Genomic DNA, 17630 nt, shown 5'->3' with positions numbered 1-17630 from the left:
AATACTGATCAGAGATGCCTTCCCTTTTTGGGATTTTGCTCTATCATGTAGTAGCTTCCTCCTTCTATTGTATAGTTTGTTTATGGCTGGGGTCCACCAGACAGGACGTCTGCCTTTGGAGGATTGGGTCTTGGTTTTATTTGGGATTGCATGATCCATGCATTCCTGAAGGTGTTCATAGAATGCATTTATAAAGGATTCTGCGGTCTGGGACGTATTTTCCACATGCCCGGGGGCTTTGAAGGATTCCACCTCGGTTTTGAGGAGTGTGAAATTTGCTTTAGAGAAGTTTTCAGACATTTAATCGTAACAGTAGTGCCGCTATGTACACACACATTTCAAGACCAGAACATCCAAGGGGCAAGAGCATGGGTGCTATTTTTCACTTAAAGTAAAATTTCCTCCAGGAAATAATGGAACGGGTCAGTTATGGACCGTGGTTGTATATTTTTTTGTAAAGTTTGATCTGATGTCATTTTCATTCCTTTCTCAACTAATGAGATCAGATCCAGTCCTCTTATCCAGCTCTGCCATTTTACTAGCTCGTGGCCACCAACAAATTCTTGAGCTCCTTCCCTACCCAGTAACACACCACCCCTAACATCCTTCAGATCTCATTTGCTTCTTTAGCATTTAGATGTGGTTGCCTACAGCTCTCAAGTTTTCAATAAGTTATAAGTCAATTTTCCATATTTCCTCCCTAAAACCTTTACAAGTAACTATTCTCTTAATCTTTGTTTTTCATTTTAAAGCGTTTCTTCCATTATCTGTCTTATATTTTGAGTGTAAAATTTCTACCATTGTGGTAGGCCTATTTCTTTTCCTGTTACCTTTCTTAATACGTAGTGTAATCTCTGTCATTACCATTGTTGGTTCATAGGACGTTATTAGGCTATTGGCCTGGAGACCCTTACAAGCCTAGCCAAGAATTTCACCCATGTTCCCACGAAGTCAGCACCTGTTTTGGTATTCTCTCTTTTCTAAAATTCTTTTTCATGTAGTTCTTAAATTCCATTGCTGGTATTTTTCCTTTTCATATTTTCCTTTTGGACTATTTAAAAATAAAAAAAAAAAAAGGGTCCAGTAGGTTTTAAAAAATGTGACAAGTGTGGGCACAAGTTGCCTTTGTCTAATAACAATCTTTGTGTTCATTGTTTAGGACCAGAATACTTAAACGAGACTGCAGTATTTGTCACATAGGTTCAACCTTCATGTTTTAGCAAACAGAAAAATAAGCTGATTTTAAAGGGATTACTGCCATCTTCGTTTTCTGAATTAGTTGCTGGGGTTGAGTCCCATAGACACCCAAACAGAATTCTAAAGACCCATCAAAAAAGGTCTAGGTCCTTGAGTTCTCCAGCCTCCATCTCTTCTTAACCAAGAAGAAAGAAAGAAAAACTGTATCCAAAACTACATCCGATCCGACCATCATCAGATCCCATCCCACCACGCTTATTTCAGATCCTACATCTCTGGATCCAGCCAGACATATTTTTGATCTTACATCTTCGGATTCGAAGCCCTTATCAAGTACTACATATTCACTAGGTCTGGATACAGTTCCTTCTAGGGTGCCCTCCCCAATTTAGAGAGGTACTCAAAATCGCCATCCCTGGTAATTTCTCATTCCTCCAGGAGTATCACGGAAGCGGATGTGGCGAGGATAATGAGGACATTTTTCACAGAGAAAATTCAGAATGGAGTTCTCACGGTTCCTACCCCTTTGGGTCAGGAAGTCTGTCCTTCTACCACTCCACCGATAACGGCTCCTTCTCTAGTTCAACCTGTGGTTCTAGAGCCCTTACAGCTGAGCTTTCTGGGTCAGTCTGGTTTGGATCATGAAAAGAACATTGTCTTCGGATCTGACTACTGCTCTGAGTGCACTGGCTCCGATATCCTCTGAGCCAGATGACTTTGGGAGCTGAAGCTTCCCTGTCGGATCTGAGAGGATGAGGTCGACTTCAAGGTTTTTGGAGCTGTCTCTTCTTCTTGGAGCTTTGATACTGGATAGCTTGACTCCGACTTCTGTCTCTGGTGGATTGCATTTGGGGTGGAGGGAGGTGACATTCCAGAAACTTGCTTTCTCTGCTCTGTTGGCTGCCTTTGAGGTAGTGAAGAGACTGTTGCTCTGGCAGGTCAGATGGGTCCTTCCCCTTTGGATCCACCCTCTACTTCTCAGGTGATTTTGCACCGTGATCCTCAACATTCTACCCCACAGGGGCAGCCAGCCCAAAGCTTCCAGTCTACCCAGCAGGGTATTTTGATCTCTTCCGATACTTTTCCAGATCACCCCATCGAGGAAGTCCCTAGGAAGCGAAAGTGCAAAAGAAGGCACATGGACTCTCTTCAGGAGTCTGTCACTGGATACTGATTTTGACAAAGGGCAGGGGTCCCCAAAATTACCACCCGATGACATCTCATTTGGAGACATTCTTGAGATCGTAAAGCAAAAGAGTGCCTGTTCTTCCCAAAACCCTTCTCCTGTTGAATCTGTATTTCTGGAAGCATTTGGTTCTGGTCTGTCTACCTCCTGGCCTAGTCCACCAGCCAATGCACTTATTGATTTGATCTCCAAGCAGGCCTGGAAGGAACCTAATATGATTGAGCCATTCCCCAAGAGACCAGACTGGATTCTGAATCCACCAGTATACCGGGAATATTGAAGTAACTCGCTGAACATAGTTCCAGTGTCCATCCTTCTAATAGGGAGTCAAGGGCGATAGACAGATTTGGGAAGCATGTTTATGCTTCAGCGACATTTGCACTTAGATCACTGAACTATTTAGCACATTTTACAAGGCTACAGAGAGATTTGATTAAGGAATTATCCAAATTTCTTTCTGGAACTGGAACTGCTGAGGCTCAATCTTCATTTGTCTCTTAGTTGGCTACCCTACAAAGCTATATCCATTTCATCTATGAGGATTATGTCGCACACTACAGAAGGCACCTCAAGGGCTGCAAGTTCAGGCCTTTCCATCAGGAGGCATGCCTGGATGCACCTGTGTGATTTTGCAGAGCCCTTCAAGTCATCATTCATCAGTGCTCCCTTTGACGGCACTTCTTGGTTTGGCCCCACAGGCAAGGACACATACTGCAGGTGTGAGAAAGATGGAAAGACCCACTCTGCAGTGGTCGTGCATGTTTCAACTCCTTAAAGGAGCTTTTCCAGTAATCAAACGGGACATCGAAAAATGTGGTTCAGAAAATCTGAGTCCTTTCTAGGACACATGTGGAGTCAGTTCTCCCAGAGGCAGAGGGTGGAGCGATAATGGAAGACAACAGCCCCGTGGCAGAGGACGCCAAAAAAAACAGGGGTCTAGAGATTTCCTTTTCCTACAGACCATTTCAGCACTCTCAAATGGAGGCCTGATTTGCCTACCTCTGGAGGTGGTTGGGGGGGGGGGGGGTTGCTTATCTCTGCACCAAATAGTCTGGCTAAGTATTGACATTTGGGTTCAGAGAATTATTTCCAGAGGTTATATAATTCCCTTTTCCCTGCCTCCACCTTTATCAAGAAAAATTCCTGCTGTTCCACCCAATCAAAGGAAGACAGCAACACTAGAAATCCAAAAGCTGCTAGAAAGAGAGTCATCCAAGAGGTCCCACCAGACCATGTAGAATCCAGAACTTACTCAAGATTCTTTTTAGTGCCAAAGAAAACGGAACTGGAAACCAATTTTGGATCTCAGTGTTTTGAACAAGTCTGTTTGACACAAAAAGTTCTGGATGGTCATGGTTCAGTCTGTTTCACCCTTTCTGGGCAAGGACGACTGGATGTGCTGAGCAGACTTTTAGGATGTGTACTATCACATACAGATTGAACAGACGATCCAGAAGGTACTTTTCCTTCCAGCTGGGAGCCAGTCATTGTCAGTTCAGAGCACCGCCCTTTGGCTTTACCACAGCTTCCAGGATTTTCCCTAAGTGCATGGAAGTGGTTGCAGCTCACTTGAGACTGCAAGGATTCCAGGTGTTTCCATATTTAGATGACTGGTCCATTACTGCCCTGACCAGGGATAGACTGTTTAAGCTTGGGATCAGGTCTTACTTATTCACATCTTGGAATAAACATGAATTACAGTAAGTCTCATCTGCAACCAACTCGGACATTAAAATTCATAGGAGCAGTATTCAACACACTATCTGTGGTAGCTTCTCTTTCTCTGTCAAGAGTACAGACAATAAGAATGCAGGTCGGGAATATAATTTGCAGTACCAGAATTTCAGCCTCTTTGATTCTGCAAGCCTTGGGATCAGTGTCAGCAGCAGTAATTTTAGTCACTTTAGCAAGATTCCACATGAGAATTCTTCAGTGGATGCTAGCAGCACAATGGTCACGGTCTTCTCAGCCCATGTCTGCGAAGATAAGAATAACCCAGGTATGCAGGCCATACCTTTTCCAGTGGATGCAGTCAGAACAGCTGTTACAAGGTCATCTTTTCATATTCCCTCAGCCCAGGGCCATAGTGACCATGGACGCTTCCCAGACTGGGGGGGCAGGCACTTCCTGGGGAAAACGGTCCAAGGCACTTGGTCCCCTGTAGAGGCCAACCTACATGTCAGTGTTCTTGGCATTCCAGGACACTCTTCCTCTTGGGACAGTTGCAATCCAGGCAGATTTGTCAGTAGTCTGGTACATCAGCAAGCAGGGGGAACCAGATCTTATCTCCTGTGTCAAGAAGACCTCAGAATGTGGCAATGGGCAATATCTTCCATCTACTTTCTAATAGCCCAGTGTTATAGCAGATAAACTGAACAGGTCCATTTTACTACCTCACAAGTGTTCTCTCAACAACAAAGTGACAGAAATAATTTTCAGTCAGTGGGGCCAGCCTTGCTGCAGCCTTTTTGCATTTCCCCTGAACAACAAGTGCAGAATCTTTTTTGCCCTGATCCTCCCATCAGAGGAATCACTGAGGGATGCTGTGCTCCACAGTTAGCCCCTGGTCTTCTGTATGCTTATCCACCAACTCCCCCAATTCCCAAATTCCTTCAGAAAGCAGCCCGGTTGAAAAACAGTCATCTTCATTGCACCTTACTGGTATCGGCAGATTTGGCTCCCCTTCCTTTGGCCTCATCTGCTATATCCACCTTAGATTCTGGATCCAATTCCAGGCCTTCTGTCTCACCTGACGGGCATGGTTCACCTGGATATCTCAAACTAACAGCATGATTTCTCCAATTCCTTTAATAGCCAGGCACCCAACGCTTTCTTCCCATAAACCTTCCACTAGGTAGCTCTACAGGAGTAAATGGAGAAGGTTTGTTTATTGGGCAGAACAGAATCGGATAGACCCCTTCTCAGCTCCAACTCATTCTGTTCTAGAATTTTTAGCGAGTTTGTTTAATGAGGGTGCTAGTTCATCAACTAGTAAAGTTCAACTCAGAGCAATCTCTAAATTCATGAGGAATTTCAGAGTTATTCCCTGGCTTCTTCTAAACTGTGCAAAACATTTTTGAAAGATATTCTTCTGTTAAGACCCCAGTATAAAGACCCCATGGTATCATGGGATTTAAATTTTGTACTGCAAGCCTTAATAGACTCTCCCTTTGAACCTGCAGGCAAATGTGATCTTAAGTTTTTGACTTGGAAAACTATCTTTTTAGTAGCAAATTACAACATCTGTTAGAAGAATTTCAGAACTTCAAGCTTTTTCTTCTAAGTCCCCATATTTGATTTTTCATAAGGGTAGGGTCACGTTATGTACTAGTGCTTCCTTCCATCCTTCCTACGGTGGTGGCAGTTTCCAACATTAACCAATCCATTAGCTTGCCAGTATTTTTCCCACATTGTACAAATAAAGGGGAATATATGCTGCACTTCCTGGATGTTCATAGACAATTGCTTTTTTACATAGAAGAAAAGAGATTAGAAATATGGATCAATTTGTTATCTTTGTACATAATAAGTTGGGCTAATTGGCTACAAAGGTAACTAGCTAGACGGCTGACAATTTGCATATCCTTTGTCTATACCAAATTGAATCTCTCCTTACCAAAACCATTAAAGGCTCATTCAACCAGATCTATGGCAACTTCTGCCGTATTCCATTCTAGAGTTTCTGTGGATGGTATATGTGCAGTTGCAACTTGGTCAAATTCTCATACCTTTATCATCCATTGCAAACTAGATTTGGTCTCGAGGGGAAGAGAAGCCTGTAGAGTCTACCCAGGAATTTAGGTAGCTGGGGACTCTGTCCCATTAGTTGAATGAAATGAATGAAAATGACAACATCAGATAAAGAAGTTATGTACGTACCGTAACATTCCATTTGTGTTGTCCATTTTTATTTTTCCTCAACTCCCCACCAACCACCCCCCTCCATTTTTCATAACTGACTTCTGGAGGAATGAGGTACTTCAGGACACCTTTGTATTGAACTCCACTTGTGCCATTTCTTCTATTAGCTGCAAACAAGATCTGAGGCATGTTAGGGATGGTGCATTATGGGCAGGGAAGGAGCTTGAGAGTTTGTTGGTGGCCGTGAGCTAGTAAAACATCAGATCCAGTCACATTAGTTGAAGAAGAATGAAAATGGACAACACAGATGGAATGTTACGGTAAGTACATAACTTTTTTTTTTTTTGCTTGAGGGGTCACCAAGCCTCTATAGGATGTTTGTTTACTCCAGATTATGAGAGTGAGGGCTACTGTGACCAGTGTGTGTTTGCTGACCATAACTTCAGGTATCCCAGTGCAATCATCCGAGCCCTACCAGCGTATAAGACAAAGCGGTGAGTGTGGGGTTTATACCATTACTTGGTCATTTCAGTGATAGATTCTTCAAGTTCATGGTAGAGCTTATGGTAAGTGCATTGTTGAGTATGCAGTCAGTGTCCCCATTAAAAAAAATATATATATGCTGATTCTTTCAGTTAGTCATAAAATGCCTTCTGAGGCTAATGTTGTGTGGTGTTCAGTAGTCGGTATCGTTGAGTAATGCAAAATTGGATGCATTGTGCTTAGCAGCAGAAACAGACTAGCTTCCCAGGGACTATGGCCTATACTGTGTCGTTGTCATTACTCAGCTGGTTTTACTTGAAGTTTCACTAGCACTGTCAGAGTAGCTTACAGCCTACTTTGGGGGAAATTTTTATGGTTTTAACTGCAGGGCTTCCTTTTTTCTTCTTTTTAAAGTCAACTAATGTGATTAAAAATACTGCAGTGTTCTGAGCAGAACTTCAGGATGCTGGATTATGTTTTCTGCAAGAATGAATTCTTCAAGGTTTAAATTTTCTGACTGTTTGTTCAGATTGTTTCATAATGTTTCTTAGCTCTTAAGGATATGTTTGAAAAAATATTTTGAAAAACAAATTTTTCTAAAGTTGGCTGCAACCCTGTTTCACAAACAGTTTTTAGTAGGGGAGTACTATGATTTGTCATATTGACAGTTGAAGTGTTATGAAGCTTCTAGTAATAATTTAATAAGTGTATTGTGTGTGTTGCCAGCATCTCAGCAAGTCAGTTGTTACATTGCTACAGATGCTCTTTAATGCGGTCTCCAAGATTGCATGATTTGGGGGGGGGGAAGAAGAGGTGATTTTTCTATTTTTCGAAATTTGTGTAACCTCGAAGATGACATACTTAGAGGCCGGGGGTATAGAGGCAGATCCCTTAATTATTGTGGGTTATAGGGGGCTTTGTTCCCCCAAAAATGACTTATTGGTGTTGTGCAGTTTTGTGACTTGCAGTGGTGTCGCCATTACAGTGAGGTTTAGATGTGTTGGATGTGATATTTTGCATCTCAGCCATGGGAGGTGTGTGATGTCTCTTCATATATATGATTTGTAGATATTGGTTACACAATGCCAGTGGTCAGAGACTGAATGCTTGCACAGTCTCTAAGTTTTCTTCCTGTTGCTGCAAATTTAACATGCCACTGTACAGTAATGCCTTTTTATGGATCTGAGATGTAATGCTTGTGCAGTGTATTCCAGAGTATTGTAATTTGTATAGATTTTTGAAAGTTTTGGAGCAGCCAATTCCAGCTTCTGTTTACATTTGTTTTTGTTGCCCTATTTCATATACACTTCAGTGCAGTATTCATCCTCACCCACCTTATATCAAAGATAGATGGTATACAGATCCCCTGTGTATCTTTACCAGCTTTTGTACTGTTTCTTTTATAAACTAAAACATACACTATAGTGATGTGTCATGTTTCTCATGTAGTCAGTAGCAAAAACTTGTGATCCTCAAGTAAGCTTATGTTACTAAGTAAGAAAATATCCTGTGTTAAATATAAAATCATTGAGTCATTGTTTTCTATTTATAAGATTATGAACATTTAAGCTAAGCTTTTATTGCTTTTTGTTAAACTAGTGTTTGGGTATTTTTTTAATGTACCAACTAGTAGAAGGGCATTTTTTTTTATAGCTTTCCTATTTTGGAGATGCTTGTTAATATTGAACATGTTTGGTCTCCTGCAGGCGTACCAGCGTTTACAACTCCAGCAGCAGATGTTACAGGCTCAGCGCAATGTTTCTGGACCCATGAGACAACAAGAGCAGCAAGTGAGTGCAGACACTTCATTACACACTGTCAAGTAACAGAACACACACAAAAGATCCTTCATAGCTGTGCAGAATATGTTACAAATGGTACAGTCTAAACCTTCTTTAATTTGGCTTTTTATGTCAAGGCTTTGGATACTGGAGGCAAGAAAACTGTAGCACAATAGAAAACACTGGTCCCTGCTTAAGTGCAGGTCTATAGTAGTGGGAACATGATTCTTTGAGTAAACAGAGTTGTCTCCTGCTTGGTAACCAGCTCAGTGTTTTTTTTTTTCTTTGGACAGGTGGGTGAACTGACAGTGAGACAGGTTGACAGCTGGGATACACTTAGCTTTTCCTCTTGTTTTTTGAGTGTTTTTTGAGTGTTCTTTTTTATTTATATATGTGAATAGATGGGGAGTCGACAAATCTGAGAGGTAGACATAAACACTCCAGAAGTAACAGAGACTGCTGGTCCCTTTTCCATACCCCACCCTTGCACTTTGTATTTTTTTTCTCTTTTCCTGGGAGTGATGCATTCCAAACAGGTTTAAAAAAAAACAATAAAAAGTGTACTAGTGTGGGTCTTAGCAATTCGATTGAGTGTTAACGTTTGCTAGGAGAGCTGTCGGAATGATTCAGCAACCATCAAACTTCATTGCTGGCATAACGGTCTGACAGCTCTAAAGATAAATTGTCAGGATCCAGTATTCTCCATTGTCACTGAAAAGTCCAGGGTTTAATGTTGGAGAATAATGTGTAATGCTTGTTGTCCCCATCTTGAGCATTAGGTGTTTTTTTTGTTGCATTTGCAAATTACCCCTTTTGAAAGCGCACCACTGTCAGTAATTACTGCAGCTTTTCCTTTGCAGATCCACTTGTCAGGTATATATGTGATGAGTGATGATAGTGTAATGTAATAGAAGTAGCTGTGTCAGCCAGTGTATGATGTACCATTGTTTTTATCTTCACAGTGTTTGTTGGGTTTGGGTTGGTTTGTTTTATTTATTTCATGGGTTAGTCCCACCAGGTATGGCCTAGTTATATAGGAGATCTGAGATGATTTTCTTATTGATTAAAGGTCATTTGGACAGTTTCTTTACTGTCTTCTATCAGAATGTGAATGAGATAGAATTGTAGAGGTGTGAGAGTACTAGGAGTTAAAGGAAACAGAGTGGTGTATTTGTTTTGAACAGTAGAGCTCAGAAATGAGTGTGTGTAGACATTAGTGTTACTTTAAATGTTGAACATTCTAGGTTAACTCTTATAACTGAATCAGTACATGTAACAAACTTGCAAGCCTTGGAGATGATTAGTTTATGGTTGGAGATGGTAGAGGATATTTAGAAGGCCAAAAGGGCATCCTTAGAAATGTAAAAAGAACCAACATCACAACCAAACATTGAATACAAAAGACATAAATCTGAGATTTCTTGAAATGAATGGCAAGTCAAAGCTTTCAGACAGTACAAATGGTCATTGAAGTGGTAGGAAGGCTGTGAAGTGGGGACAGAAGGGTACTACATGGAATGTAATGATTTTTGTAGTATTTAGGGGTTATCCTTTCTGACTCTGGACTTGTACTTTTATTTTGTAAACTATTACAGCCTTTAGATTTCTTAGGTGACCGGTACATGCCATTACACATTTAGTCAAGGAGACATTGCAAAACCTTATAAAAAGTATGACTTAAGTTGCTGAAATATTTATTTGGACATAAGAATTTGGCACTATGGAAAGATTTTGCATTTTACATTTTAACACTTAACAGAAGAAAAACTTTTTTTCATCAGCTGAATTAATACACTTTCAGAATGATCTATGATACTGATGACTTGAACAAAATTAGTGGACTGGGGAATGGGAGGGGTACTAAGTTGCTAAAACTGCAAGGAGAATAGGTGACTACATTGCAAATATATTGTATTTAATGCCAAAAAGGACATTGACAGAGACAGTCAACTTCTGAAATGGTTTCTCTCTAACTCAGTGATAGCAGTGTGATGTGTACCAAAAGGAAATGTCCACACTGCTTTGAAAAGCAGGACATGTGATGGAAATGTAAACAAGTATGTTCAATGTGTGGTTAGCAGGAGCATGTCGACCATGATTGCTCAATATACGTTCAATTTGGAATTTCTTTTTCAAACTTGAGAAGTTGGTATGTGAAGGTGATGAGAGAGAGAGCAGGAGGAAGGTGATTGAGTGGAGCAAGAGACTAACTGCATTAGGGCTTGATAGAAGAAAATGGTTCAAGACTTATGAAAATCTGATTCTGATGATGAACAGGTTGAATGAAGAGTGTCCAGAAGCAGTGAGAAATAAGGGGGGGGGGGTAAAATTTATCTTTAAAAGTCAATAGTTAATATAGCTTAAAAATATATGAATCAGTTTCAAATTGAATAAATGAACAGGCTTATAGCTTTATAAACCTCATCTCTTGTAGTGAAATATAGCGGGATAGAATGTAAAGTAAAATAGGATGTTAAATGGTAGTTTACAGTGTTTGCTTTTAGGGACAAATGCAAGTGCTTTTTTAGTTGGAAAGGAAGAATTGACTAAAATGCATAGGTATGGCATATAGGGAAGAAAACAATGTTTAATGCACATTGTTTTGAAATATTGTTGGTACATTAGAACTGTCTTAAAGAAATTGCTGAATGGTGAAAATCTGTGACTGAGGGACTTTTAACTGTTTGCTGACAAGAAAAAGTACACATATTTGCAGTTCATGAAATGGAATATAGGAATGGAGAGCTGGAAATCCTAAGTAAACAAAATACATTTGTCAGAGGAAAGTTTGATACTGAAATTGAGTCTGTTTTGGGTGTAAAAGAAGTAGGATTTTCAGACTGAGTGACAAAATAGAGAATAAAGGATTTTTAGAAAACGCATTTTGTCCAAAATATGTGGAGCAAATTTTTTATGCTATGGAAGGATCACTTAAAATGTTTTTATGAGATGTCAGTTGATGGGTCAGTTTAACCTAAAATAAATTGGTTTTGTGAGGGGTTTAGAAATTAAGGGAGAAAAGATTGAAAGGCCAAGTAGGTGGTGCAGGAAGCTGAGAAGGAAGAGAGCAAGAGATGTTTAATTTTGGGTACAGGATAAGGTAGAAGATATGACTAGCAGACAAAACGTATTTTATGCAGGGATGATGGGAGCATGTCGTATAAAAGTTAATCAAATGTAATTTGATTGAAATCATGAGAAATAGACAGATGATGTACATAAGGGATGGAATGAATTGAGGGGAAGAGAGTTTATCGGGACTTGGTATGGGGAAGTGATAGGTTTAGTTGCTGTTGAGGGTGGGAGAAGTAATAAAGGGAAGAAGGGTGCTCAGTCAGTGTATTGCAGATGATGAAACAGGTGGAGTGCAGTATGAATTATATAAGAGTGTAAACGGCTAGGTTTGTATTGCCATTTTTTTGCATGGTTAAGTGAGAAGAAGGTTAATAGGTTCTTCATGGAGTGACAAAATAATTTCCTCACTTTGATATACATTAAATGTAAAAATATTTAAGAAAAGTTAAAACAGAAGGTGTTTTGGAGAAGGAAATAGGAGGGGTTGCAAAGAAAAAAGATGCAAAACTGCTGTTTATTATAGTAGTAAAACATCGGCAAAAAGAGGGAGTTTTAAGTAAGCACATATAGAAAAGGTTTTCAGTAGTGTACAATATGGTAAGGTAAAAAGGTGTGAAACTGGATGTGATTATACTACAGAGGATACAAGAGGTGTATAGTGACTATACAGTGAGACCAGTAGTGTTATTTGGATGGGTAAGGTAAAATTAAAAAAGGGTCTTAGGTGATGGAATTATGAAACAAAAATAAGTGTGTTAAGATGCCTGTTATGTTGATTTAAGCAGATTATGTGGTTATAAAATTGTGAAGCTGGAAAGCTTATAGATTAGCCAAACTCATTACTTTTCTCATAATTGAAGAGTCAAGCAGGAGAGGCGGAGATTTCGGAAAATGGGTTTTACAGTATTGAGTGAACTTAAAAAAAATGGTGTAAAAATGGTGAAGATTTAGAAAAATTAGGAAAGTTAGGCAGTTCTGGGATGCTTAACACATTTCAGCAGGCAAATACTATTGAACCGATGTGTCAGAATTTGTTTTATAATACATGGGGGGTGTCTAGACTGACCCTGAGTAAGAGAGGTATTTTAAATAGGGAGGCTAAACTTTCCTTTCTAGGAAATATTAAAAGATGATAATGGTGGTATAATTTGCATAGGAAAAGTTGTTTAGAACAAATTGCTAAATGTTGTGCTCATTTCATAAGCTGTCAGTCCTGCATTCCGTTTTGTACTTTTATTTCTTACAAAATTAATTGATAAGCTGCAGGAAACCTATTGGCATTTATGTTAGCCTTAGAAAAGTATTTTTGCAACTTCTGTCTTAAAAGTTTCTAGGGAATTGAGGGCTGCACTCCCAGCTTCATTTTTGGTTTATCATTACTAGTCAGTTGTGCACCAGTAAACTCTTCACACATCATTGTTATCATGATCACATAGGATCGTTGATAATGTGTACAGGATAGCACTTATCCCAATACTGTTTTTATTTTGAGTTTTGCTGGTCAAGTTTAAGATTAACTTGCCTAAGATTGCAGTGCAACTTTTGTTTACTGGAAAGGCTGTAACATAGTGTGGAATAGAACCTGAAAAAGAAGGTAGAGTACAAATGGTGTCCCTAATAAGACTTGAAACAGCAAGCTGGCTGATGTTGTTGGTGAGAATGAACTTTAGTGAGGCAAGCTTTTGTAGGCATTTCATCCTATCTTGAGCTTTTGGTGTTACTGCAGAGTAATATTTTGAATTCCTTGTTATGGATACTTTTACTTCTTGTTTACACCTATGCATTGAGCTTCAGAAGGGTTCAGTGGGTACAGGTGAGTGAATGTCTGCAGTTGTATTGGGACAGTGTCAACTTACATTGCCACTGCCATCTTGGAGGTTAATGTACTGATTTAGGCGAGTTTAGGGGATGTGATTAACCACCTTGTAAGAATGTTTTTTGGCAGGTCTTGGGGGGCAGTAAGGCATTTAAGTATGGGATTATAGCATTTGAGAAGTTTTCTAATGTGTACCATCCTGTTATCTCTGAGGATTGTATCTGTAAGTCTCCCCCCCCCCCCCCCCCCGTAGATTGTAGAGTACTGAAGTATTGTGGTTTTATCCTTTTTTTTTCCATACTTTCTCTGATTTTAACTGTTGGCTTTTCTTCTGTTGTTCCCACCTAAGTCAGCCAGTGACTTACAGCCTTCCAACATATTGTAGAGTTTTTGGTTACGTTTTTTTTGTTCTGTACTTTTAATAGCGCTGACTAGAGAGGTAGGGGTAAGACCTCAGGTAACAAGAAGTGTTCTAGGTGTGGCCACACAAATTCCCCTTTCCAACAGACTGCACATGCCCTTTGTGCTATATTTCTAGGGGTGAAACACTTGGAAGGTCTTGCGTAATGTTTAGAAAATTTTGGAAATAGGATACTTCAGCTGAGGTGACACACATATTACCAGAGCTCCTTCCAGAAGTAAGGAAAAAGTAAGGAGAAACTCAGACTTGAGATGAAAAGGGCTTAGAAGGATCAAGACAAGCCATCTCCCCTTACCCCAAGATCATCAGAAAAGATCCTTCCCTGGCCAGAGTGGTTCAGTTCACTAATGCAAAAGAAGAGCCAGTGGTGTCAGAACCTGCTCAAAGGAGATTATTTGGTAGCTTCTCTATAGACTGGGATATTTCCAGGTACATGGAGTCAAGGCCCTCCTTCTCCTTCATATTGCTAGGTTCAACCAGATCTCAATACATTTGGATTGGAATAGTATGATAAAAAAGGCTCAAATTAAGAAGAGTCCTCTCTTCATCCTATTTTTCTGGGGCAGGTAGAGAGCATCCCTTCCCATCCACTTTGCTCCTTCCCCCCGGGACCCTGTCTTGCAGCTGGAAGTACTAGAGCCCCCTGTATGCTTGCAGCATTTGGCATCAGTGGGACTGCTTCCATCTGATCCAGCCCCTTCTTTGGCACAAGTATACTGGACAACAGACCCTACCTGTGTCTAGGATCAGTAGGCACCATTTCACAGATAGCAATGATTCATCATAGGCACTGGTTCATACACCCTTGGTGTGCTGTTCTTGTCAAAGTCATTGGCATTTGTGTCTTTAGTACCAAAGTCCAACTGTGCATGAAAGTCAGCATCAGTACTTGGATCTGAGCTCCTGATATGGTGTTGATATTGGTGGAAAGGGGTGATCATCTTTGTGCCAAAAGTTCATCTCTGACAATTGAGGGACAAGAAACAATGCCAGTTCAGCTTGTTAGGCTGTTGGGTCCCACACTAACTGCTTCAACATGGCTCTGCCCTGAGACTCTTCTCAGCTTGAAGCCTTGGGTTTTCCATTTTTCCCAAGTGCAGAGCGACTGTTAATGATTCTTCTCCCTGTTCCTGGGAACACTCGTAGAGGACCTGTCCAAGTGTCCAGAACTGTAAGACGAGATGCCTGCACTCTCCCTAGGAGTTCTGTCACCTTGGACTCCAATTTGTCTTACAGGAAGTCCCCCCTGTGTCCTCCTGTTGACCCCAAGTTTGGCGAGATCTTAGAATTAATGAAACGGAGGAGTTCTTGTCCAGTAGACCCAACCGTCCATGAGGAAGATGTTCTATTGTAGGATTTTCACTCCACCCTGCCTTCATCTACTGTAGTCCCTCCTGGTGATAACATGATCGACTTGTTAGAGGGTAGGGCATGGTGAAAATCTTTTGTGGCAGTATACATCCCAGGAAAACCTGGTATGATCCTACAGCCTCCCAGGGACAGATGAGCATTAGAGTAAGGCTTCTGTTACTTATTCATGGTGGCAGCTGCCACCAAGAGCTAGCCATCTGAAAAGAGTCCTTCAAGCCATCCCTCGGATAGGACTTCTGAATCATGCCAATGAGCATGTTTCTGTTGAGTGTATTCATATTAGGGTGCTGAATTACCTGACTCCTGTAACATGTTTTTAATGGGACCTAGAAGAGAAAATGTTAAAATTTTGAAAACATTGCCTCATAGTGGCTTACAGTGTAAGCTGGAGTCACAGGTGGCAGCAGTCTGGTATATCATTGCTCACCATGAGTGGTGGGTGGAGCAGCTGGATCTGCCATAACTATGAGGAGACATGGCAGGCTTAGACTATATGGCTTTACAGAAAATTTTGATGTACTGCATAAATGTCCTATATGACAGGACCTCATTATTTTGACCACAAGTGAAAGATGTACTAGAGATGAGGGTAGTCCTGCACTCACTGCGGGCCCTACAAGACATCCTTCTGAGTGCAGTTGTTTTCCGCTTCAGCAATGTGTCAGTAGTTTTGTAAATATCGGGGGGGGGGATGAGTCCTGGGAGCCCATGATGCTGTAGGAGTTGGCAGTGAAATTGCATGGCTTTCTAATAGCAGTACACATTCCAGGGCAGGCTAACTCACTAAGACAGACAGACTCAACAGATGTTTCTTAATGCAGCATTAGTTTTCTTTCAGTTTGTCAGTGGCTTGGATGAGCATTTGCCATTGGAGAGACTTCTGTTGTAATCTGTTCACTTCCCAACATATAAGGTGCAGCAGCTTTGTTTCCTTAGTCCCGCAGCAGGATCAGACGCCCTGGGACACTTAGTCCATTGTTGGCTTCAAGGAGTATTTTCTGCACTTCCTCCTTTTTCACTGATACTGAAGATTCTGCATAAAGCCAAAATGGACAGGGCCAAAGTCGTCATCATCTTAGCATTCTGACCCTGACAAGAATGGTTCCCCCATTTATAGCCAAACTTATTTAAGAACCTTACTTGGTCTCCTAACCCATCCATCCAGGAAGTCTAAGCCAGATCTTCAGTCCTTCAGATTAACTGCATGATTTCTCCAGCTCATTAGTGGCCAGGGGCCTTGCATACGCACCTATGTTCCAAATTCTAACAGCAGCTGAAATGCACTGTACTATAAAGATTTACAAAGAAAAATGGACAGTTTTTTACCTGGGCCTCTCAGCAAGGATTCGACCCGTTTTGCAGCTCTTATTCATGCCAAGCTGCAATTTCAGGCCGACATGTTTGATTAGGGTCTAGATTCTCAACACTGAGGGTACACTTCACAACGATATTTAACTTCTACCAAATATTTAACTTGTCATCCCTGAAAGTCTGCAAAGCCTTTCTGCGAGGAGCTTTTCTGCTTAGACCACCCTTCAGAGATCCTGTTCTCCCATAGGATATGAACTTTTCGCTAGAGAAACTAACACTTCCTCCCTTCAAACTGGCTGCCAGAGTAGAACTATGATAAATGTCACAGAGAACAGTATTTTCCAATTTCTTCATCTAAGACTGCCTCCAAGCTACAAGTCTCCTCTTGTCATTCTCTGTACTTAGTTTTTATAAAGACAGTATTGCTCTGAACTAATCCAGTCATTTTTTGGCTTAAATTGGCTTCAGATCTGAACCTAAATCAGTCTGTTAATCGTCCTGTGTTTTTCTCAGTTGTCCAACAAAAATACAGACTGCATTATCTAAATGTACATAAGCAGCTACATTTCTAGCTTCATGGGATCATAGATTACAGAAGGATGACCATCCATAAAAGGTCAGAATGTGTGTAGGATCACTTTGTCCAGGTGGTAGTCTGACTATCTTTTTTTCTGGTATGGTGCTATAACAGTATGAATGTATTAGACATACAAAAGGCTCCTCTACAAAACACATTTCAACTTCTCTGTTTTTTTAGGAATTCATCTGTGGACAGCTTTTTGTTACTGCTACATAGGCTTCACTACATAGTTTTGCTAGACACTAAAAGCTGGATGTGATCCCTAGATCTAGGCTGTCCTGTGAAGCCACCATCCCACAGAGTATTCTGTCATGAATCTACCAAAAGTAGCTACTGAGGAATCTGTTGATACGGATGAACTAGATTGTACAAGATATGAAAGTTCTGTACTTAACTTAGATCTTCATGATCTAAGTCCATCCACTGCAACAGCCCTTCCCTCCTTATTCTCAGCAATCCATTTGCAGAGACTTGTGTGAGAGAGAGAGAGATGTATGACGTTTGATCGAATGTGCATTTGACTGAAAGAGAAGTCGGTGGTCACAAAT

At 40.6% G+C, this 17630-nt stretch overlaps 1 protein-coding gene across 4 annotated transcripts in view; it reads left to right on the top strand.

Moving 5' to 3' along the window:
* The window catches only part of TNRC6C (trinucleotide repeat containing adaptor 6C), an 897274-nt gene that overhangs the window by 797117 nt on the left and 82527 nt on the right, over window positions 1-17630 (top strand). For all 4 annotated transcript variants that reach the window (XM_044084998.1, XM_044084999.1, XM_044085000.1 and 1 more), the window contains one exon: window positions 8434-8517. In XM_044084998.1, the coding sequence (XP_043940933.1) occupies window positions 8434-8517 (84 nt within the window). The remainder of the gene's footprint in view (window positions 1-8433; window positions 8518-17630) is intronic.

This window comes from Protopterus annectens, chromosome 10.part0 (assembly GCF_019279795.1).
Source record: "Protopterus annectens isolate FY-2018-M chromosome 10.part0, PAN1.0, whole genome shotgun sequence".
NCBI classification, from domain to species: Eukaryota; Metazoa; Chordata; order Ceratodontiformes; family Protopteridae; genus Protopterus; species Protopterus annectens.
The sequence above is the reverse complement of the archived record's forward strand: the minus strand, read 5'-3'. Positions and strand labels throughout refer to the sequence as shown.